General features: G+C 40.8%; 1 protein-coding gene and 2 long non-coding RNA genes across 3 annotated transcripts; all 3 read right to left on the reverse strand.

Moving 5' to 3' along the window:
* Window positions 1-13,091: 13,091 nt before the first annotated feature.
* LOC140008191 (uncharacterized) lies at window positions 13,092-15,130 on the reverse strand. Its single transcript, XR_011815574.1, has 3 exons — window positions 15,032-15,130; window positions 13,899-13,962; window positions 13,092-13,223 (listed from the first exon to the last, which is right to left on the reverse strand). It is a non-coding gene; the product is annotated as an uncharacterized lncRNA (long non-coding RNA).
* Window positions 15,131-18,937: 3,807 nt separating this feature from the next.
* On the reverse strand, window positions 18,938-20,503 carry LOC113735789 (uncharacterized). Its single transcript, XM_027262776.2, has one exon. The coding sequence runs from the start codon at window positions 20,501-20,503 to the stop codon at window positions 18,938-18,940; it is 1,566 nt and encodes a 521-aa protein (XP_027118577.2).
* A 1,285-nt stretch (window positions 20,504-21,788) lies between these two features.
* Window positions 21,789-23,827, reverse strand: LOC140008192 (uncharacterized). The gene is made up of 3 exons (XR_011815575.1): window positions 23,729-23,827; window positions 22,596-22,659; window positions 21,789-21,920 (listed from the first exon to the last, which is right to left on the reverse strand). It is a non-coding gene; the product is annotated as an uncharacterized lncRNA (long non-coding RNA).
* Between the last annotated feature and the right edge of the window lie 886 nt (window positions 23,828-24,713).

A 24,713-nucleotide genomic window follows, 5' to 3' on the forward strand; every position in this document is an offset into this window, starting at 1 on the left:
AAGGAATGGGATAAGTTATATGCTTAGTAAGTAAACAGGGGCAAAAGCGTAAATTTCACGTAACAATAGTGACATAGTAAGAGTAAAGCAAAAGCAGAAAAGTAACATCACATAATAAGGATACAGGTGGCTCCAAAGCCAATTCATATGCTATGCGTGATCTCCTGCCGACACTCCGTCGACCACACTTAATGGTCCGTAGAACTTCACTTGTACACCCACCGACATCTTATCACCCTCACTAGCCAGTCACCTCACAAACTTGCCCGGGCGAACGAAATCACAAACTTGAGCTCGAGTCACAAGCTCGGGTCACAAACTTGGTCCACATACTCGGTGAACCGGATTCACAAACTTGGTGACCTCCAACCAGGTTGGACTGACTTCGACCAAGCCCTAACCGGCTCGAATAGTCCATCAAGGTCAAGAGCTCACCCCAAACTCACAAACTTCACAAAATTATTCAAAATCACCCCGAGCCACAAGCTCAAGGGTTTTAGTTCCAAAATGATTCATATACATATGTCATGTACAAATATGTGCATAAATTCGGGTTTAGAGCGAGTGCGATAAAGTACACCCTCGCCTAAGTACCCTCTTCATACATGTCGAAACACATAAGCAACTAACACATAAGAGTTGCCTGAATACTTACACAACGAACAAAAGAGCAAAATTCGAAATTTGTGCCGCGAAGAGTAGCTAGTAGGCCCCACCGGCTCCACCTAGCTCACCACCATCTGAAATAGAAGATTGCGTCACGTAATATCATAAACGGCTACTAATATACCTAAAACAAGCAAAACGGCAAAATCGGCACATGCAAGTGCGGAAACGGCAAATCGGGCGCACGCACCCGCACGGAACGGCAAACGGAAATGGCCAAATCTGCCTTCCCAAACCGGTTTGATCAAAAGTGAGGCTAGGAATGTCAGATCAAGGTACATGAGGTACCGTTACGAAGCTAAGAGAAAAGTCTATAACTTTCATGAAGACACCTCACTCCGGATCTGAGCGGAGATGGGTCGAAAGTGCAGAAAACCGTTCCAGAAATTCGCACTTTAGAGTGACGAACAGGGTATGTTTGCTGGACCACAACTCCCAGCTCAAAATTCCAAATCAGGAAATTCCAAAGGCATTCGAAAGCTGGGACATAAGGCTAAACTTTTGATGTTTTGGCCAAGACCTGAATCCACTCAGAACAGAACGAAATTTGAGTGTCAAAGTATCTGTCAGAACTGTCCAGATACAAGGCAGTTCTGACGATCGATTTTGTTTTGGTCATAACAGGAGCTACGGAACTCGGATTTCGACGCATTTTATACCGTTTCGAATCCAAAACCAAGATCTACATTTCTTATGAAGGAGTCAAATCCCAGATCGTACGGGATAAAAACCGAAAATGTCACAGGCAGAAGCAAAACGAAAAACGCACAGAATCTGATGGTCAAAACAGGCTTGAGAATTTCATCTATAACTCAGGCTACGCTATTCCGATTGACCTGAAATTTTGTAGGCATATGCAGGACTTACAAGGCTACAACTTTCATGTTTTGAGGAACTTCCGAATCCATACACAACATCAAGAAAAACAAAGCTGAAGTTCGGATCCTGAACTGTCCAGTTTCCCAGATTTGCCGTTTTTTCGCGCCACTACCGTACGGTCCGTTCTTATGATTTTTAGGCGAGTTTTTCTAACCAATTTGATACCCAAAAACCATACTTATATCAGTCTAGGAGTGGTCTAAAATTCCTTCACAAATTAACCCAAAATCACCAAATACTAACCATAATCCTTAAGCTAATTTTATTTGCACCATAGAACTTGTTCTAACATCTAACTACACAAACCCTAACTCAATAGCCATAAGCTGAACTAATCTAACTTAATGGAATCTAGGGTTTCTTAACCCAAACCAGATTTTTACTAGAAATCAACTAATCAAGTGAGGCAAATTATCAAACACAACCACTACACATCAATTTCTCAATCAAAGCAACTAAGGAAAGCATTAAAGCAAGAAGCCCTAATTCCTCTCTTTCTTGACCGAAATTTCCAGCAACATAAATCACAAAAATTAACCATGATACTTCATAAAAACAAGTGATAGACATAAGAGGTACCATAATCAAGCACAACTAAGATCCTTTACCAAAAATAGCCACTAGTTCATCAATCAATAATCAACTTAAGTCTTCAAATAGACTTTTTTACCTCAAGATTAAGGATGTAAGATGACTAATGATCTTAGGCCAACTCCAAAGTGGATTCTTTATGCTTCAAAATGAGGATTTATGGAAGGAAATTGATTGAACTTCACAAACTTCTTTTGGTTTCTCACTTCAAGGTGGCCGGCCCTCTCTCTCTATTTTTTTCTCTCTAATTTTTGTTTTGTTTGTCTCACAAATGACTTAATTATGGCCCTTGAGACTAATATGTGGTGCAAGACCACTTAGGAGAGATATTTTTAAGGCTAACCAATCACATAAAAGTTCCTCAATTGCATTTTTAACCCTTGCACTCCAACTTTCTCTTTCTTATACATTTTCCCCCAAACATTTGATAATCTTTCAATTTACTCCATAGGTTATAACTTAATCTAGTTTAAAACACATAATCCCACTTAAGTACTTCACTAATCACTTTCCCATCTTAATCACTTCTACTTAAACATACTTTCTCCATAAATAAAACAATTAAACCACAACTTTATAATATTGGCAAAATTAGGGTTTTTAAACCCAACTTAAGCTTTCTAATAATTTATACCACTAGAGGTTGGCTTATCCTTTTTAAACTTGTTAAACCTCGGTATACGATAACAAATCCATTTTTTTCTTGCGCCAAAACACACACTAGAATACCGCATATAACAAATCTTAAGCAAAGTTAGGGTTTTCAATCTTAGCCAAGATTTGGGTTTCTCCTTAGCCCTAAAACCTTAGTTTAACCGTACAAAATAACGAATAACCCTAATATCAACTTACGAACGGACAGGGGCCTCACATAATGCGGCCCATCTACTTAAACTAGAAAAAAGATTCGGTCCACTCTTGAACATGGGTGGGCCGATTATTTGACTCCAATAACTAATAAACTATTAATTAAAACACGACTAACAAACCAACCAGCAACTAAGGACTCAATAACAATCAACCCAACTAACAATCGGTCAACTCATTACGGATATGCGTGGCCATCATTCGATGCCTCATTGGCTTGGATCAACGTGTAGACAAGTCGGCTTGAATCAAAGTAGAGACAACTTGATTAACATCTTTCAAGCCTTCAATGTCTCTATGAAAGCCTTGAGTCAAGGCCGCCATCCGTGCACACATTAGTTCCCTCCACTTGAGAAGAATTTGTCCTCAAATCTGGATGGAACTGGATGATACTACAGGAGTTGGTAGTATGAAACCTCAAATCTAACGCCACCACATTTTGGCCCTCTTAGACTGAATGATAATTGCATACGTCATGATTACTATGATTCAGTGCACATGTCTATTGGTCAGTTTGAAAATGCTCACAACTGGCCAAGAAAAACTCATGGCTTTACTCCAATGACTCCTCAAAGACAATGCATATAGCTTCGGTTCCATGATGCACTGTAGAATGTATGGTTCATTGGCAGCAAGGTTACAGCTTCTTGGATCCTCCAAAATGCAACTGAGAGAATGAAGAACACGTTCAACTTCATCAGACTGATCATCACTTTGAACACTTGTTGCAAAATGGTAAGACAGCATAGGACCAGATTCCAGTGCAAGAAATCCCTTTCAAACAATAGATTTAGGGATGGAACATGCCATGATCAACTCAAACTCTCCTTGCTTAACCTGCGACAAAGCAACTACACTCGAAGGCAATGCCTTGTCGAGTTTATTACCATTCAAGAGCACATGTTTACAGAGCACAAGTAACAAAGGCTGATTAGATTGTACAACATTCCTAATGTCGTTAGCCTTTATTATCATGTTTTGTTTCCTAGTGTTTGACTTAACTAATGCTTGTTCATTTGTAACACTAGTGACAACACTCTTCCCTTGGGTCGATTGCTCAAACGTAGAGGTCGAACAATTTCCAGATTCTGCCTCTTTTTGTTTTCTTTTTTGTCGGTCTAAGTCACATTCTCTTTGCAATTTAAGTTGGTCCTCATACACTTGTGAAGGTGTGAGGACCATTCTTTTACCATCATACAGAAGAGTATATTTGTTAGACCTACCATTAAAAGTAACATGCTTATAAAATTGCCATGGTAGGCCTTCCTAGTATCACATGAGTAGCATAGGTACAATATTGCATATGACTTCATCATAGTACTGACCAATCGAGAAAGGAAGGCGTACCTACTTGTAGACACGGATTTCGCCGTCTTCATTTAACCCTTGAAGTCGATAGGGATGCGGATGTTTGGTTGTGGACAGCCCTAAGCTCTCCACCATGATCAAACTTGCAACATTAGTGCAACTTCTGCCATCGATGATGAGACTGCACAACTTGTCATTTATTTTACCCTAGTGTGAAACAAATTTTTATGCTGTAATTGCTCATCCTCCTTAACACGGGCGGTTAACACTCTCCTCGCGACCAGGCAACCAATTTCACCTTGGATTGGCGAACATTCTTACTATGCTGAGTCACATTCTTATACGACCAGCACCAACCTTGTGATGCAACCCGTACAGAAAGGCTAGGATCTAGAAGGTGAGGACTCACATTGATGATGAACGAACGTAGCAGAATCACCTAAACCCGTTGATCACGTGGTTAACGAACCTCGGTATTGGTAGAAGACGCTATAATCTAGCGCGGTCGTAGATTGATAAGTCAATTGAATACCAAAGAAAATGATTCTAAGATATTCAAGGATGCTTCAATGAAGCTTTGAGAGAACTCTCAAGTATTTTTATTAATCATCAAAAATTGAGCATTACAACCCAAATTCTAAGTTAAAAACTAACTAGTAATAAAGACTAATGGGCCAAGCTACTCACTAATGTCGCCCATATGGGCTAGACCATTGACCCAAAGACTAACAACGACTAAGGTCCAAACCACAAGTGATACGAAATATGGGCCACTTATGGGCCATGTTTTGGGCTGCAAGAGATTGAATCTTTTAGTAGTAGTTAGTAGTTTATTTTCCAGATTTCTATTTTATTTGCTAGGAATAAATTTGGTCCAAGACCTCATGTTGAGTTGGATCCGATTTATAGAGTCTAGGCTCACTATTACTTAAGTTGGTTAATTAGCTTTTATTGTTATGTTGGGCCAGGTTAAAGCCTTCATTGGATCGATTATAAACTGACCATTAGATAGTGGATTTGAGTAGTGGAATCGGGCCAAAGGCCTAGCCTAGCCGAGTTAGGGTTTTCAAGTCACTTTAGGTTTTCAAGTTGTATGGCTATATATAGCCAAGGCAAGAGACCTTCATAATTAGTTTTTGATGATTAATAAAAATACAGTTTGAGAGTTCTCTCAAAGCTTCATTGAAGCACTATTGAATATCTTAGAATCATTCTTAGGTATTCAATTGACTTATCAATCTAGGACCGCGTTAGATTGTGGCATCTTCTGTCAATACCGAGGTTCGTTGACCACGTGATCAACGCGTTTAGGTGATTCCGCTGCGTTCGTGTGTCATCAACATGAGTCCGCGCCTTCTAGATCCTATCCTGTCTGTACGAGTTGCATCACAAGGTTGGTGCCGTTCGTATCAGCTGGCATCAGAGCTAGTTGAAGGTATCACGTATATCCCTTCGTTCCTTTGTGTCGTTTTGTCTTTCTTTGGTGTCATTTCTTTTCTGGTTTTTGGTGTCATTTTCTCTTCATTGTGTTGGGTCAAATTCTGCAGCTTTTGTCTTCAAATCTGTCCGCGTAAAATCTGAAGTTGTTTGTCATATTTGAGAGTAAAAAAATCTGTCCAAAAATCTGAAGTTGTTACTCTTGTTTTTTGCATTCAAAATTCTGTTTCTGGTTGAGTAATTGTGTCATTAGTCATCCTTGTTGCGTGGAGTTTGTACCCTGTCCGTTTGGTGTTGTTGTGTCGAGTTGTGTTGGGGCTGCCGCACCTTGTGGTGAGTCCGTGAATCATTAGGGTTTAGAATTCTTGAGTCAAAAAAAAAGAAGAGAAAGAAGCGGCTACCATACCTTGTTTATTCCTTGTTTGTCCGAAATTAGGGTTTGTTTTCAAGGGTGGAAACCATTGTGGGCTGTCCAAATTTTCTCCATGCAATTCGTGAGTTGTGGACTGTTTTGGAGTTGTAAGCCGTTGTTTGGGAAGTATACCACAAGTCTTGGTGAATCTTGAAGTTCTTGATTGATTCTAGCATCAATCTTGAATTTCTTGAAGCACTAGAGTGGAAACTTGGCAAATCTTGAATTCTTGGAACAACCAAGTGTATCGTGAATACTTTTGGCAAGTAAGGTAATCTGATTTGTTTTCCTTTTCGGCCATACCAAAAATTCAGTTGCGGCCAATCTAGGTCAAAACCCTAGCAGCCACACCTTGTGTTTCGTTGTTCAAAAAAATAAAAGAAAATAGCGAGCAACATTGATTCGGTCAAGTCAGAAATTTCCAAAATTTTATTGCCACTAGTCGAAGCTTACATAGTGTGTCCGAAACTACAAAACAAAATCAAAAGTTTTGGTCCACTACTTCTTGAAATTCTTGAACACCTTGAGTCTTGGGAACTTGTTTCATTCTCCTAGTGAAAAATTTCTTGTACTCTCTTGCGGTGGTGAAGGGTTTCCTTGGTTTTGGAGTGAATTTCTTCGGGACATCTTGGGTAACCCGTTGGGGGGGGAGCCTGAGGAGGGTTATTGGTGTCACCTTGTTGATTGTCCATCTCTGAGTTCTTGTTCTTGAGCCAACACCGAATTTACCTTGTGTGTTTTGTGCCTAAGGAAGCCGAAATTGAACTTGTCTTGTGGGTTAAGTGTCACGCCAATTGTGTTTAAATAGCCTAAACCAGCCGTGATCCTTGATTGTATTTTCCTAATTGCAATTGGTTTCCAAAGTTCTTGATTAAGATTGCTACCTTTGATTGGTTTCCTAATCTTGTTTGGTTGCCAAAGTTGTTTGATTTCCAATCAAGACACATAACTACGTTTTAGGAATCACTCTTCCTACTTTTTAGGGATTGCCTTCCTACACTTTAGCAACATTGCCCCTACTTTTTAGCCTACATTCCAGCCGCCACCTTACTCTACTTTTTAGGGATTTCCTTCCTACATTTTAGCCCTTACCTTTTCCTACATTTTGGGAGTTTCCTTAGCCTTTTCTTTTCAGCCACCTTTCCTACATTTTAGGTAGATAGCCGCCACCCATTCCTTTCTATAGAAGGCCATTTGGATCTACTAACAAGCAAAGACAGCTTGCATCTAAAAAAAAGAGTATTTTTCTCTTTTTTTTGGTCGAGTCTTTGTCTTCATTGCTGTCTATGTCTCAGTCATCCCTGTCTTTTCAATTTTAGTCTGTCCATCTTATTGTCTCTCGAGTCAATCATTCCTATTCAATTGAGGATTGCCACATTCTCGTGATCCAAATTGGAAGCTGATTGTTTGCCGGGGAGGAGTTCTAATTTCTTCAAGGTAAGCTATCAAGAGGTTTTTGAGAAGTGAGTGGTGAGAACATTAGAGTGTTTTAAACACTTGAGTGATACACGACAGTGAGTGAAACACGTAAGGGAGTGAGTGAGGACTATTCTACTAATGTTTGTTGAGTTTTGCAGGTAATAAAAGTATGAGACAAACGAATGCTCAACTAGAGCTTCACCATCTTATGCCTAAAGGAGTAACTACTATGGCATTGCATGAGATAACTGAGCAATTGAAAATCATCAAAGCTCAAAAAAATGATTGGTTTTATACACGTTGCCACATCAAGGATAAAGTTTGCAGCTTAGCCATTGATAAGGGTTGTGAAGTTAACCTCACAAGTACTGTATTGGTTGAGAAATTGAATCTTCCAACCATTGACCATCTTCGACCTTACAAGTTGCAAAGTGACAGTGGTGATATTTGGATTACTAAGCACACACTTGTTCCTTTTCGTATTGGCCAATACGTGGATGAGGTGTTGTGTGATGTAGTTCCCATTCAAGTGACGCATGTGCTGTTGGGACAATGGTGGATGTTTAATTGAGAAGTTAAATATGATGGATATACTAATAAGTATTCCTTCACATTTAATTGCCGTCGTACCAGGCTTGTGTCGCTTAATTGTAAGCAATTTTGTAGTGATCTAGCATACATGAAGAGTGAGCATGAGCGTTATAGTATGAAGAAAGAGCTAGATGAGCGAATTGTGACTGAAGAGGTAAAATTTGAGAGAGTTGAAAAGGAGAAAGAGGTTGAGAATAATGAGGGGAAAAAGTCAGCTACTGAGCATGAGAAAGAGATTAAAAATTCTAAGAGTAATCTGATTGTGAGAAAGGATGTGAGATCATATATTTTTTCTAACGATCTTAACTCCACTTTGTTTAGTGTTTCTACTTTTATGCAGGTTAAGCAAGGAAAAATTGAGTTGATCTTGGCATGTTCTATGCCTAAATCCATTGGTCTAAATTCGACCATTCATGACACAAGGCTGATTAGAGAGCTTTGGAGTGGTTGGAGTAAAGCCTTGAGTTTCCCATGGCGGATAGTGAGCATTTTCAAGCTGACCAAGAGACATGTGCACCGAATTACAATAATCATGACGTATGCAAGTATCATTCATTCTAAGAGAGCCAATATGTGGAGATTTGAGGTTTCATACTGCTAGCTCTTGTAGTACCATTCATTTCCAAACACGATTTGAGGACAAATCTTTTTCAAGAGGAGGGGAATGATACGAAATATGGGCCGCTTATGGGCCATGTTTTGGGCTGCAAGAGATTGAATCTTTTAGTAATAGTTAGTAGTTTATTTTCCAGATTTCTATTTTATTTGCTAGGAATAAATTTGGTCCAAGACCTCATGTTGAGTTGGATCCGATTTATAGAGTCTAGGCTCACTATTACTTAAGTTGGTTAATTAGCTTTTATTGGGTTATGTTGGGCTAGCTTAAAGCCTTCATTGGATCGATTATAAACTGACCATTAGATAGTGGATTTGAGTAGTGAAATCGGGCCAAAGGCCTAGCCTAGCCGAGTTAGGGTTTTCAAGTCACTTTAGGTTTTCAAGTTGTATGGCTATATATAGTCAAGGCAAGGGACCTTCATAATTAGTTTTTGATGATTAATACAAATATATTTTGAGAGTTCTCTCAAAACGTCATTGAAGCACCATTGAATATCTTAGAATTGTTCTTAGGTATTCATTTGACTTATCAATCTAGGACCACGCTAGATTGTGGCGTCTTCTGCCAATATCGAGGTTCGTTGACCATGTGATCAACGGGTTTAGGTGATTCCAATGTGTTCGTGTGTCATCAATGTGAGTCTGCGCCTTCTAGATCCTATCCTGTCTGTATGGGTTGCATCACAAGGTTGGTGCCGTTCGTATCAACAAGTTAGTTAGGCCTATTTATTACACTCTACTAAACTAGTAATGGGAAACTAGTAATGGGCCATGGACCCCCGTAGCCAAATCGTGGCTTCTAATCTTCAAGAATGGCCGAAACTAGTACAACAAGCTTAGTTTCGTTAAGGCCCTCGATGGCCTTTGGTTCTCCACTTGACTCTCGGGCCGCACGAACCAATGTTTGTAGTGTCTCATTCAATCTCTTCGCGCGAGCTCGTGTCATAAGCCCCAATGGCACCTTCACTTGCTCCACTTGGATAGTTCTCTCAACCTCCTCATCATTCCCCTCCATTACGAAAGATTTGTTCTCAAATCGACCTCATCATCTGCAAGATAGGGACTTAGGTCAGCGACATTAAAGGTAGCTGAGACATTATACTCACCTGGAAGAGCGAGCGTGTAGGCGTTTTCATTCATATGCGCCACAACTTGGAATGGTCCATCTCCACGGGGTAGCAACTTGTTGTGACGCTGGACAGGAAAACGCTCCTTATGCAAGTGTAACCAGACCCAGTCACCTGGTTCAAACACCACGCGACTCCGACCCTTGTTGGCATGCTTGAGGTACAGCTGGGTGCGAGCTTTAATGTTGGCCCTAACTTGCTGGTGCAAAGCCTGGACAAACTCAGCCTTCTTCTTGCCATCAAGGTTAGTACGCTCAAACAAAGACAAAGGCATCAAATCCAAGGGAGTCAAAGGATTAAAACTGTAAACAATTTCAAATGGAGAAAACTGCGTTGCACTATGAACTGTACGGTTATAAGCAAACTCGACATATGGTAAACACTCCTCCCAACTTTTGAGATTCTTTTTAATGATGGCCCTGAGTAGGGTAGAGAAGGTGCGATTAACAACCTCAGTTTGACCATCGGTCTGGGGATGACTAGATGTAGAAAATAGCAACTTAGTGCCCAACTTCCCCCACAAAGTTTTCCAGAAGTAAGAAAGGAACTTGACATCTCTATCAGACACAATGGTCCTAGGTACACCATGCAAACGGACAACTTCCTTAAAGAAGAGATCAGCTATGTTAGTAGCATCATCCGTCTGATGACATGGAATGAAATGAGCCATTTTAGAAAAGCGATCAACGATGACAAAATTGCTATCATGACCCCTTTTACTCCTAGGCAGACCAAGCACAAAATCCATTGAAATGTCGACCCATGGTGCTGAAAGGATAGGTAGAGGTGTATACAAACCGAAAGGTTGGAGCTTGGACTTGGCACGTGACAGGTGATGCAGCATGACACTACTCGCTCCACATCCCGCCTCATGCGTGGCCAATAGAAATGTTCCTGTAAAGTCTCAAGGTCTTGGTGACACCAAAGTGTCCCATCAAACCACCTCCGTGAGTCTCACGGATTAGTAACTCACGAACAGAGCATGACAGAATGCATAATTTGTCATTACAATACAGAAATCCATCATGTATGAAGAACGTACCCTGACCCGACTTAACACAAGACTTGTAGATATCAGAAAAATCAGAGTCGGTATCATAGAATTCTTTGATAAGGTCAAATCCAAGGAGTTTAGCATCAAGTAAAGCAATTAAAGCATACCTCCTAGATAGTGCATCGGCAACGACATTGGTCTTGCCAACTTTGTACTTGATCACATAGAGAAAGGGCTCCACAAAATTGACCCACTGTATGTGTCTCTTACTCAACTTGTGTTGAGACTTGAGATGCTTTAGTGCCTCGTGGTCAGTGTGGCTGACGAATTCCTTAGGCCGCAGGTAATGTTGCCATGTCTCCAGTGAACGAATCAAAGCATAGAGCTCCTTATCATAGGTGGAGTAGTTCAAGACAACACCATTCAACTTCTCGTTAAAGTATGCGATCGGCTTTCCCTCTTGGATCAACACGACTCCAATTCCTATACCAGAAGCATCACACTCAACCTCAAGTTTTATCAAAACTAGGTATGGATAATAAGGGTGCGTGTGTGAGCTTGTGTTTAAGGAGTTGGAACGCCTTCTCTTGAGCTTCCTCCCACTCGAACTTTACATCCTTCTTGATAATGGCGGTAAGAGGGGCAGCAATAGTACTGAAATTCTTCACGAACCGGCGATAGAAACTCGCAAGACCTTGGAAACTCAGACTTCACTCATGGTCTTGGGCACGGGCCACTCATTGATGGCCTGTATTTTGCTCTCGTCCACTCTAATGCCCTGTGCACTAACCTTATAACCAAGAAAAACAAGCTCATTAGTGCAGAAAGTACATTTGCCAAGGTTAGTGAATAACCTCTCCCTGCACAAAACATCAAGAACAGCTCGTACATGTGCTACATGTTCCTCAGGACTCTTGCTGTATATCAGAATGTCGTCAAAATAAACAGCAACAAATTTACCTAAGAACGGGCGAAGCACATGATTCATAAGGCGCATAAATGTACTAGGAGCGTTAGTCAAACCAAATTACATAACTAACCACTCATACAGACCATACTTAGTCTTGAATGCTGTCTTCCACTCGTCCCCTTCCTTCATTCGGATTTGGTGGTAGCCACTCTTCAGATCAATCTTGGTGAAGATGACTGCACCATACAATTCGTCAAGCATATCATCTAAACGAGGTATAGGGCGACGATACTTAACTGTGATGGCGTTGACAGCACGACAGTCTACACACATCCTCCAAGTGCCTTCTTTCTTTGGAATGAGGATGACTGGAACTGCACATGGGCTCATGCTTTCTCGGGCCCAACCTCTCTAAAAGTTCATCTACTTGCCGTTGGATCTCCTTAGTCTTCTCAAGCCCCATCTTGTAGGGCGGCCTGTTTGGCAAGGATGCTCTAGGAATGAAGTCGATCTGGTGCTCGATCCCTCTGAGTGGTGGTAGGCCACTTGGGATCTCATCTGGAAAGACATACTCAAATTCTTGCAACAAAGAAGAGATTTCAAGAGGTAAGTCATTGAGTGCCTCATGAGAGAGTAAAATCACATCTTTGCAATATAAGACATAAACAACTTGCTTGGACAAAAGTAATTTGCGAACTTCCCTGTTCTTTGCAAGCAAGCTTGGCCGTTTCTGCACTCGACCAGATGTTCCAGGGGCAGATGTCCTCCCGGCCAATGCCTTAATGATTGCTTTAGGGTCGGTTGACTTCTTGGCCAACTCTCGTTCATGCTCCTGTTGCAATCGTAGTTGGCCCTCATGTACCTGCTGGGGTGTGAGAGGAACAAGTGTCATCTTTTTGTTGTGGTGCAAGAAGGAATAATTGTTGGTAAATCCATCATGAGTAGTTTTCTTGTCATATTGCCATGGTCGTCCCAACAAAATGTGAGAAGCTTGCATGGGAACAACGTCACAAAGGACCTCGTCCTCATACTTCCCAATCTGGAAAGGCACTACCTGTGACAGCCCCACCTCTCCCTAGGGCGAACCCTAGGGTATCAGCGGACTGCCTGCCCAGCTCTCGCCGGGACTCAGTCGATCAAAGAACTAGTAACTCAAAATAACTGGGAAAATAACTTCAAATTAAATTGTACAATCCTAATAACACATAACTATCAATCAACTTTCCAAACTTAATACGGCAAGGTAAGAGTCACACTTACCATTTCATACTACGAATTACATAACATAAGTCAAACTTAGAAATTCAAGCTTACAAAAGTAAAAGGTAAAGTCATCTTAACAAAAGGTTACAAGTTCAAGCAAACAAAGCTAAGAAAGCCCTCGACCGTTAGTCCATCCCCGATCTGTTAAGGAAAACAAAGGGAGTGGGGTGAGCTAAAGCTCAGTGAGGTTCCAAGTAAAACAAGTAAACACATAGTCAAATTAAGGCATAGAGTAATCAAGTAAATACCGTCTGATGCAATAACAATTAATCCACAATTCAATTCAAGGATACGGGTGGCTTTCAAAAGCCAAAATTCCCTTGAGCTTGATCATAAATGTCTTCGTTGACACTCCGTCAACACTTGTATACACAGAATATTTAGTCCGTAGAACACCACTTTCACCTGTCTCCGTCCACCAATCAACCCCCCCACCGGGCCCGCACTTCATAAACAGTAGTTAGGTAATACTCGAGTATACCGGTTTCAGTGAACAGTAAACAGTCCTCAAGGTTTATCGGCCTTCTCGACCAAGCCCTTGCTGGCTCGATAGAACCGACTCACCTATGAGGTTGGGTACCCAAACAGTAGTAGTAGTTGATGGGATGTCACCCAAACAACTCAAGCACAGTCACATATAGAGAATTCACATTTCACAATAACAGTATACAGAGCCTCAGTGAAAATGAAGGAGGACGAGTGCGATAAAGTACACCCTCGCCTCCACTTTTATCAAATCAGGGTTTGGCTCAAACAGTCGTAAATCAAGTATTCAAATATTTCACATAAGCAGGTAGCAGGTAGTGGAACACTCACCTGTCAATCAAAAGAAGCAATCGATGTCAAACGTCTTAGTTACGGTCACCTTCGTTTCCCAAACCTAGGGCAACGAGTGAAATCGTTAACAATTAGATTCATGCCCCACTAGGTTAGGCTTAATAAGAGACCAAGTGAGTAGTCTAAGCTACTTAATCCGTTATGCAAACAAGGTCCAAACCATGGTAAAAGTTCATGAGAAAACAAGTTTAGTAGGTGCATGAAGGTTTGGCAAAAGAAAAGTTCCAATTATGCTTAAGGATTTCTTCTCGGGTTGCACAGTCATGCCCTGGCAGTCTTAGGAAAACGGTCATAACTCACTGTAGAAAAGTCGAAATTAGGTGCCGTCAGTGGCGTTGGAAACTAGACTCGAAGGGCTTTCCAACGGTACCAAGCTCACACCGTGGTTCATCTCCTATCAACAACAGTAATTCAGACAAGATGGCTGTTTTTCCAACCCTGGATCAACATTAATCCTATACCAAACTACTCTAGTTCTAGGGCTAACTTCATTAGTTTTGATTCAAATTCACCCAATTCACTCCTCAAGTGATCATATACAAGGATTCAAGTCACTTAGGATCAATGGAGTTCACAATATAACATACAACCTGATTTAAGGTAGCCATAATGATCCCATAACTACAAGAGTCCTAAAACAGTCTACTAATGGTTCAAAATCACCACTTTACTTGCTTCAACTCCATTCCAAATTGCTCATAGGCTTAACCAATATTTAACCTAGTTTATTAGGCTTGATTATGACATAATTTAACAATAAGATTGAGGGAAAATCCCTCCTACAAGAACCGGCCAGCCTAGACAAAGCAACCAGCCCACACTTTTCAACATTTGTTCAATCTTCATCCTTGCATGTTTTCTACTCAATCATCATATCAAGTGGTAGTTCTAGCTCAAAAGAGGTTTAAAACATAATAATACCTCATAAACAAACATGAATAAGAATCAAACATTTCATCAAACACTTGGTATACATACTAAGAAACCTAGCTACTACTTGTTTACTTCAAGAAACTAACTCAACATCTCAACCAAACAACTTGTATCTTTGCTATTAACACTTCAAGTGCATGATCTATCATCAAAAAAATCAGGATTTAAAGAACATATACCTCTCTTATAGTGAGCTTGAATCACCAAAATCACTTCACCAAAGTAAGTCTTCAAGCTTGGATCAAACACTTGGAGTTGTAGGAACTCTCTCACTAATTCAGATTTTCTCTCTTGATTGTTGTTCTTGGTTTGCTAGAGTAAGAAAACAAGTTTATGGAGCTCACTCTCTCTCTCTCTTGAAGCCAAGAAATTCGGCCAACACAAGCAAAGAAAAGGCCTTGGCTAGTTTAAATAATCTTCTAATCTTGGTTCCAACAAGATACTTGGTTAAAGTTTAGCCACATGTCCACTTACTTGTCCAACTCTCTCTTAATCTTTGACTAATGGTGTCTTAACCTTTCCAAATGCACCAATAATATTTTAACACCTCTAACTAACCTTTCCAAGTGCACCAATAATACTTTAACACTCCTAACTAATCTTTCCAAGTGCACCAATCATATTTTAACACTCCTAACTAATCTTTCCAAGTGCACCAATCATATTTTAACACTTCTAACTAATCTTTCCAAGTGCACCAATAATACTTTAACACTCCTAACTAATCTTTCCAAGTGCACCAATCATATTTTAGCACCTATAATCCTACATGTAAGATTTCTACCACTAATATAAAGACACTTGGTAAAATGTAAGTGGTGCATTAATTAAAATTATCTTAAAAAAAAAATGTTTTACTACAAGTAAAAGGAATAAAGTGTAATGCATGAAAATTATTATAACACCTAGAAAAGCAATTGTAATGGCACGTAATATATGATTTAAATCCTAGAATAAGGCAATTAATTGAGGAAATTGTGTTTTAAAATGAGGGTTCTCACACTCTCTCCCCCTTAAAGAATTTCGTCCTCGAAATTCTCACCTTCATCATTGAATAGCTTAGGGTATTTGGCGCGAATGTCCTCTTCCACTTCCCAAGTAGCCTCCTCCACCTCATGGTTTCTCCACAAGACCTTTACCAAGGATATTTGCTTAGTCCTCAATTCCTTCACTTTTCGATCTAAGATTTGCACTGGTCTTTCCTCGTAGGTCAAAGATTCATCAATGTCAATTTCCTCTGGCTTCAGTATATGAGTGGGATCTGGATAATACTTTTTCAACATGGACACGTGAAATACATCATGAACCCTGGATAGACTTGTTGGTAACTCCAATCGATATGCCACGTTTCAAACTCGTTGAAGGATTTTGAATGGTCCTACGTATCTTGGATGAAGCTTCTTTCCTTTTCCTGCCGTGAGACTTCGAAGTGGCATAACCTTCAAGAATACCTTGTCCCCAATCTCAAACTCCAAGTCTTTTCGTCGATTATCAGCGTAACTCTTTTGTCGACTTTGCGCTGTCTGAAGTCTCTGACGTATCACTTTCACTTTCTCATACGCATCCTCGATCCATGGTACTGCAACTGGGTCTAAAACTCTTCTCTCTCCTACTTCATCCCAAAATATTGGTGATCGGCACTTTCTTCCATAGAGAGCTTCATACGGTGCCATTTGTATTGAAGAATGGTAACTATTATTGTATGCAAATTCAACCAGAGCCATGTATTGTCCCCAACTTCCACCAAAATCTAGAATACAGGTCCTCAACATGTCTTCAAGTGTCTGAATGGTCCTCTCCGATTGTCCATCAGTTTGGGGATGATAGGTAGTACTAAAATTCAGCTTGGTCCCTAAGGTTCCTTGTAATTGTTGCCAAAAACGAGACACAAATCGTGGGTCTCTATCAGACACAATGCTCACAGGGATTCCATGTAACCTCACAATCTCATCCATGTATAATTGGGCCAATTTCTCCATAGAATATTTCATATTTACGGGTAAGAAATGAGCAGACTTGGTCAACCTGTCTACTATTACCCAAACGGCGTCGTGACCTTTTTGGGTACGGGGTAACCCTGATACGAAATCCATAGTAATATGTTCCCATTTCCACTCAGGGATTTCCAGAGGTTGTAGAAGACCTGAGGGCTTTTGATGTTCAGCTTTCACTTGTTGGCACACCAAACATTTTTGGACAAACTGAGCAATTTCCTTCTTCATCTTATCCCACCAATACAGCCTTTTCAAATCTTGATACATTTTATTACTTCCAGGATGCACTGTATACTTGGACCGATGTGCCTCTTCCAAAATATCTCCCTTTATCATTTCATCCTGTGGTACCACTATCCTATCACGAAATTTTAAGATACCTTCGGAACCCACGGTAAAGTCTTGTAACTCTCCTTTTTGCACTTTTTCTGTCCACTTTTGCACCATCCGGTCATTCCTTTGAGCCTCTTTAATTCGGTCCAACAAATCAGATCTTACTGTAATATTGCAGAAAATTACCCTCTGTCGGTCTAATTGCGGGTTCCATTCACTCACTTCTTCCAACAAATTCCATTCCTTAACCATCAATCCGGCTATTTGCACTTGTCGGCTTAAAGCGTCCGCTACAACATTAGCCTTGCCTGGGTGATAATTAATGGTACAGTCATAATCTTCAAGAAATTTCACCCACCGACGCTGTCTTAAGTTTAACTCCTTCTGAGAGAATAAGTATTTCAAACTCTTATGGTCGGTATACACCTCAAAAGTCACTCCATATAAGTAATGCCTCCACTTCTTTAATGCAAAAACTACAGCGGCCAGTTCTAAGTCATGAGTGGGGTAATTTCGCTCGTGGGGTTTTAACTTCCTAGAGGCATAGGAAATTACGCTCCCATTTTGCATTAGAACACACCCCAAACCTTCCCTTGAGGCGTCCGTATATACCATAAAACTATCTCTCCCATTTGGTAAAGCTAAAACAGGTGCCGACGTTAACCTTTTCTTCAATTCCCGAAAACTAGATTCACACTTAGAATTCCAGACAAAATGACCATGCTTTTTGGTCAGGTCGGTTAAAGGACCGGCTAACTTGGAGAAATCTTTGATAAACCGACGGTAATACCCGGCTAAACCTAGAAAACTACGGACCTCAGTCGGGGTTTCCGGGTTTTTCCACTCAGCTACAGCCTCCACTTTCACTGGATCCACAGAAATTCCATCTTTAGATATTATATGCCCTAGAAAAGAAATTTGCTCCAACCAAAACTCACATTTGCTAAACTTGGCATATAACTGATGTTCCCTTAAGGTCTGCAAAACTATCCTCAAATGCCGTTCGTGTTCCTCTCGAGTCTTGGAATACACCAAAATATCATCGATAAATACTACAACAAATTGATCCAAGTAGGGTTTAAAGACTCGATGCATTAAATCCATAAATGCAGCAGGGGCATTCGTTAAACCAAAAGGCATCACAGCGAACTCAAAATGACCATATCTGGAATTAAAGGCAGTCTTCGGTATATCCTCTTGCCTAATTCGTAACTGGTAGTAGCCTTGCCTCAAGTCCAACTTAGAGAAAACTACTGCCCCTTGTAGTTGGTCAAACAATTCATCAATGTGTGGTAAGGGATATTTATTTTTCACCGTAACATCATTTAGGCCACGATAGTCAATGCACAGTCTTAAACTACCATCCTTTTTCTTAACAAATAACACTGGCGCCCCCCACGGTGACTCACTTTCTCGAATAAACCCTCGTTCTAACAGATCTTGTAACTGCAGTTTCAACTCTTTAAGTTCGGCGGGGGCCATTCGGTATGGCGTTTTTGCAATGGGAGCAGTTCCAGGTACTAAATCGATCTTAAATTCTATTTCCCTTTCTGATGGCATCGATTTCAACTCATCGGGAAAGACATCAGGAAATTCATTCACTACTAAAACATCCTCCAGTTTCACTTTATCTCCAGGAGTATTAATTCAGAAGGCTAAGTAGCCTTGCGCCCCCTTACTCAACAACTTTCTGGCTCGGATTCCCGAAACAAGTGCAGACGAGGCTAACCTACCTCTCACGTCTAACCATAAAGTTGCCTATCCGGGTATCGAGAATTCTACCACCTTTGTTTTACAGTTCAATTGGGCGTTATAACGGGCTAGCAAATCCATGCCTATAATTACATCGTATCCCTTAAGGTCTAAACTTATCAAGTCACCCACTAACTTCCGTTCTCCTACCCAAATCTCACAATTTTTATAGACCATATTGGTAATCAGGCTTTGATTCCCAGTGGGTGTTTTCACTTCTAAATCATATGGCAACTTAACAGGATTCACAGCAATACCACACATAAAGGTAGGATTCACAAAAGAATGGGTTGCCCCAGGGTCAATCAAAAGTTTAGCTAAGCGGTGGAATATAGGGATCGTACCTTCCACTACTTCCGAGGAATCCGGAACTCGCCGGTGGTCCAAAGCAAAAACCCTAGCAGAGGTTTTGGGTCGACTAGCACTGGCTGTAGGTTGCTTAGGGTTTGACTTTTCCGACTGAGTACCCCCGTTCCCGTCACAATTCTTAACAGGGCAAGTGGCAATCTGGTGTTCAGAACTTCCACAAACAAGGCACTTTTTCAACTTTTTCCAGCAATTGTCTTCGGTATGATTTGGCTTACCACAATATCCACAGCTTACACGTGTGGTGGGTGCGGGAACTCCTTGGGAGCCAGTCTTCTGTTGTCCCTGTCCCCTTCCACTTTGAGCTCCTCTAGATGAAGTTCCTCCTCTCGGTATCCCTGTAATTCGACCTCCACCCGCACCTCTTCCAAACTTCGGAGGTGGCACATTCTGATCACCTCGGCTAGGAGTACTACTGGACGCACCACGTCTCTTAGCCTGAAAGGTCCGAACTTGAGATCGGGCCTGCTCCACACGTTGAGCCTTTTCAAGCGCATCCTTAAAGGTGTCAATTTGAGCGGCAGCTAAATCCTTTTGGATTTCTACATTCAAGCCTTGTATAAACCGCCTTATACGCTTTTGCTCACTTACCACTAATTCTGGGGCAAACTTGGAAAGTCGGGTGAACTGCGTTTCATACTCTGCCACACTTGAAGTGCCTTGGCGCAGTTTAATGAACTCATCCTCCCTTTTCTCCTGAATTAAGGGTGGAAGGAATTTCTCATTGAATTCCCTCGTGAAGTTTAACCAGGTACGTGGGGTTTGCTCCCTTTCCCACTTGGCCCTTACTACGTTCCACCAGGAACGGGCCGCGCCTTCCAGCTGGAAGACAGCGAAGGTAACTTGCCTCTCTTCAGAGTAATGCAACGCAGCGAATATATCCTCCATTCGCTCGAACCAATTCTCTGCAACTTCAGGTTCAGGTCCTCCAAGAAATTTTGGAGGAGCAAACTTTTGAAACCGCTCCAAGGCCCTATCCTCGCCTACTTCGAGGTCCCTTTGTTGGTTACCAGGTACTTGACCCTGCTGGTCAACCAAGCGGGCCAACAAATCAGTCATTCGATTAATAGCTGTTGCTACTTGGTCCCCTCCATCACCTCGGGGTTCCTGGTTTTGATTCGCCACCGAACCTTGTTCCTCCCCTTGATCTTGGACTTGCCTGGGTTCTCGTCCACGGCCCCGAGTACGCCTTTGTCTAGTCTCCATTATTACTCAGTGGCCTAGTGCCCAAGTACGATAACTAACCGGGTAAGCAATATGATATATGATAGATGCTCATATGAAAAGTCAAGTAAGAAATGAAAATCGAAAACACGACAAGCAAGTGAAATGCATTGTAGTTAAAATTAATGACGGAATAAAGCCAAAGGTCAAAAGTCAATAGTCAACAGTCAATAGTCCAAGATCAAGATCAACAGTCAAAGTATTATACATTAAGGGACTTATAGCAGTCATTTACAAGCTAACGAAACCAAAATAGCAAGTACGAGTCCCAAAAGTACCGATATAGTCATATCAAGGAAAACCTAACACGAGTAGTCAAAAGAGCTATACAACCACCAGGTCACCACCTCCCCTAACCTGTCTATGTACAATGTCAAAATCATCCACTATCCTAGCCAAATGGTGAAGATCTAGTCAGTGGCGGAACTAGCTGACCCCCCACTCTCAGTAGGTTCATCTTCTGAGCCAATGTCCATATAAGAAGCCTCATCACTTGCTTCTCCTAGAAGGTCGTCACAAACATTCAGAATGGACTCCGCCCTAGTCCTCACCTTCATTGTCCTAGTCACCATGCGTTCTTGAGTTTCCTCCAACTGTGCGCAAAGATCGTCAATCCTCTCTTGGCCCTCAACATTATCATACTCAAGCTCTTTAATCTGCTCGGCTTGCATCTTATTGGCTTCCTTTAGTTGCTTCACTTCGGCTTCAAGCCTAGCATTATCCCTGGCAAGCTCCTTACGCTCTTTTACCACCGCCAATACCACTTCATTAGGGTAGCCATAAATATCACGGCACTCGCAACGCCTATAGCGGTTTGACGGGCTCCAATAAACTCTAGATCCTCCAGGCCGGATTTGATACTTAATCACGGGAAGTGCTCCTTGGAGCTTCTCACCAACAGGACTATCACTACGGCCGCTAGGTCCGTCCATCCTACACAAAAGTGTAGATAAACTTTAGTACTCTTAAGGGAAAATAATGAAATATAATCCTTAAGTTGGAAACTTCTAATTCGCCCAAGCTAATTCAAACCTAAGCTCTGATACCAACTGTGACAGCCCCACCTCTCCCTAGGGCGAACCCTAGGGTATCAGCGGACTGCCTGCCCAGCTCTCGCCGGGACTCAGTCGATCAAAGAACTAGCAACTCAAAATAACTGGGAAAATAACTTCAAATTAAATTGTACAATCCTAATAACACATAACTATCAATCAACTTTCCAAACTTAATACGGCAAGGTAAGAGTCACACTTACCATTTCATACTACGAATTACATAACATAAGTCAAACTTAGAAATTCAAGCTTACAAAAGTAAAAGGTAAAGTCATCTTAACAAAAGGTTACAAGTTCAAGCAAACAAAGCTAAGAAAGCCCTCGACCGTTAGTCCATCCCCGATCTGTTAAGGAAAACAAAGGGAGTGGGGTGAGCTAAAGCTCAGTGAGGTTCCAAGTAAAACAAGTAAACACATAGTCAAATTAAGGCATAGAGTAATCAAGTAAATACCGTCTGATGCAATAACAATTAATCCACAATTCAATTCAAGGATACGGGTGGCTTTCAAAAGCCAAAATTCCCTTGAGCTTGATCATAAATGTCTTCGTTGACACTCCGTCAACACTTGTATACACAGAATATTTAGTCCGTAGAACACCACTTTCACCTGTCTCCGTCCACCAATCAACCCCCCCACCGGGCCCGCACTTCATAAACAGTAGTTAGGTAATACTCGAGTATACCGGTTTCAGTGAACAGTAAACAGTCCTCAAGGTTTATCGGCCTTCTCGACCAAGCCCTTGCTGGCTCGATAGAACCGACTCACCTATGAGGTTGGGTACCCAAACAGTAGTAGTAGTTGATGGGATGTCACCCAAACAACTCAAGCACAGTCACATATAGAGAATTCACATTTCACAATAACAGTATACAGAGCCTCAGTGAAAATGAAGGAGGACGAGTGCGATAAAGTACACCCTCGCCTCCACTTTTATCAAATCAGGGTTTGGCTCAAACAGTCGTAAATCAAGTATTCAAATATTTCACATAAGCAGGTAGCAGGTAGTGGAACACTCACCTGTCAATCAAAAGAAGCAATCGATGTCAAACGTCTTAGTTACGGTCACCTTCGTTTCCCAAACCTAGGGCAACGAGTGAAATCGTTAACAATTAGATTCATGCCCCACTAGGTTAGGCTTAATAAGAGACCAAGTGAGTAGTCTAAGCTACTTAATCCGTTATGCAAACAAGGTCCAAACCATGGTAAAAGTTCATGAGAAAACAAGTTTAGTAGGTGCATGAAGGTTTGGCAAAAGAAAAGTTCCAATTATGCTTAAGGATTTCTTCTCGGGTTGCACAGTCATGCCCTGGCAGTCTTAGGAAAACGGTCATAACTCACTGTAGAAAAGTCGAAATTAGGTGCTGTTAGTGGCGTTGGAAACTAGACTCGAAGGGCTTTCCAACGGTACCAAGCTCACACCGTGGTTCATCTCCTATCAACAACAGTAATTCAGACAAGATGGCTGTTTTTCCAACCCTGGATCAACATTAATCCTATACCAAACTACTCTAGTTCTAGGGCTAACTTCATTAGTTTTGATTCAAATTCACCCAATTCACTCCTCAAGTGATCATATACAAGGATTCAAGTCACTTAGGATCAATGGAGTTCACAATATAACATACAACCTGATTTAAGGTAGCCATAATGATCCCATAACTACAAGAGTCCTAAAACAGTCTACTAATGGTTCAAAATCACCACTTTACTTGCTTCAACTCCATTCCAAATTGCTCATAGGCTTAACCAATATTTAACCTAGTTTATTAGGCTTGATTATGACATAATTTAACAATAAGATTGAGGGAAAATCCCTCCTACAAGAACCGGCCAGCCTAGACAAAGCAACCAGCCCACACTTTTCAACATTTGTTCAATCTTCATCCTTGCATGTTTTCTACTCAATCATCATATCAAGTGGTAGTTCTAGCTCAAAAGAGGTTTAAAACATAATAATACCTCATAAACAAACATGAATAAGAATCAAACATTTCATCAAACACTTGGTATACATACTAAGAAACCTAGCTACTACTTGTTTACTTCAAGAAACTAACTCAACATCTCAACCAAACAACTTGTATCTTTGCTATTAACACTTCAAGTGCATGATCTATCATCAAAAAAATCAGGATTTAAAGAACATATACCTCTCTTATAGTGAGCTTGAATCACCAAAATCACTTCACCAAAGTAAGTCTTCAAGCTTGGATCAAACACTTGGAGTTGTAGGAACTCTCTCACTAATTCAGATTTTCTCTCTTGATTGTTGTTCTTGGTTTGCTAGAGTAAGAAAACAAGTTTATGGAGCTCACTCTCTCTCTCTCTTGAAGCCAAGAAATTCGGCCAACACAAGCAAAGAAAAGGCCTTGGCTAGTTTAAATAATCTTCTAATCTTGGTTCCAACAAGATACTTGGTTAAAGTTTAGCCACATGTCCACTTACTTGTCCAACTCTCTCTTAATCTTTGACTAATGGTGTCTTAACCTTTCCAAATGCACCAATAATATTTTAACACCTCTAACTAACCTTTCCAAGTGCACCAATAATACTTTAACACTCCTAACTAATCTTTCCAAGTGCACCAATCATATTTTAACACTCCTAACTAATCTTTCCAAGTGCACCAATCATATTTTAACACTTCTAACTAATCTTTCCAAGTGCACCAATAATACTTTAACACTCCTAACTAATCTTTCCAAGTGCACCAATCATATTTTAGCACCTATAATCCTACATGTAAGATTTCTACCACTAATATAAAGACACTTGGTAAAATGTAAGTGGTGCATTAATTAAAATTATCTTAAAAAAAATGTTTTACTACAAGTAAAAGGAATAAAGTGTAATGCATGAAAATTATTATAACACCTAGAAAAGCAATTGTAATGGCACGTAATATATGATTTAAATCCTAGAATAAGGCAATTAATTGAGGAAATTGTGTTTTAAAATGAGGGTTCTCACACTACCACTTGCTTGATGACTTTGATACACTCTCATTGAGCCATTGCAAGCAGTATGGGCTAAAGTGCCTCAACGTGGGCAAAGAAAGATGATCCACCATGAGAGTACTTGCCACGTTGGTACAACTACCCGCGTCAATGATGAGGCTATATACCCTTCCCTTGA

Source organism: Coffea arabica, chromosome 6c (genome assembly GCF_036785885.1).
Source record: "Coffea arabica cultivar ET-39 chromosome 6c, Coffea Arabica ET-39 HiFi, whole genome shotgun sequence".
NCBI lineage: Eukaryota > Viridiplantae > Streptophyta > Magnoliopsida > Gentianales > Rubiaceae > Coffea > Coffea arabica.

What these genes read in the sequence shown, in the direction of transcription:
- LOC113735789 (XM_027262776.2), bottom strand. Translation starts at nt 20,503, where the DNA reads ATGGAGACTAGACAAAGGCGTACTCGGGGCCGTGGACGAGAACCCAGG.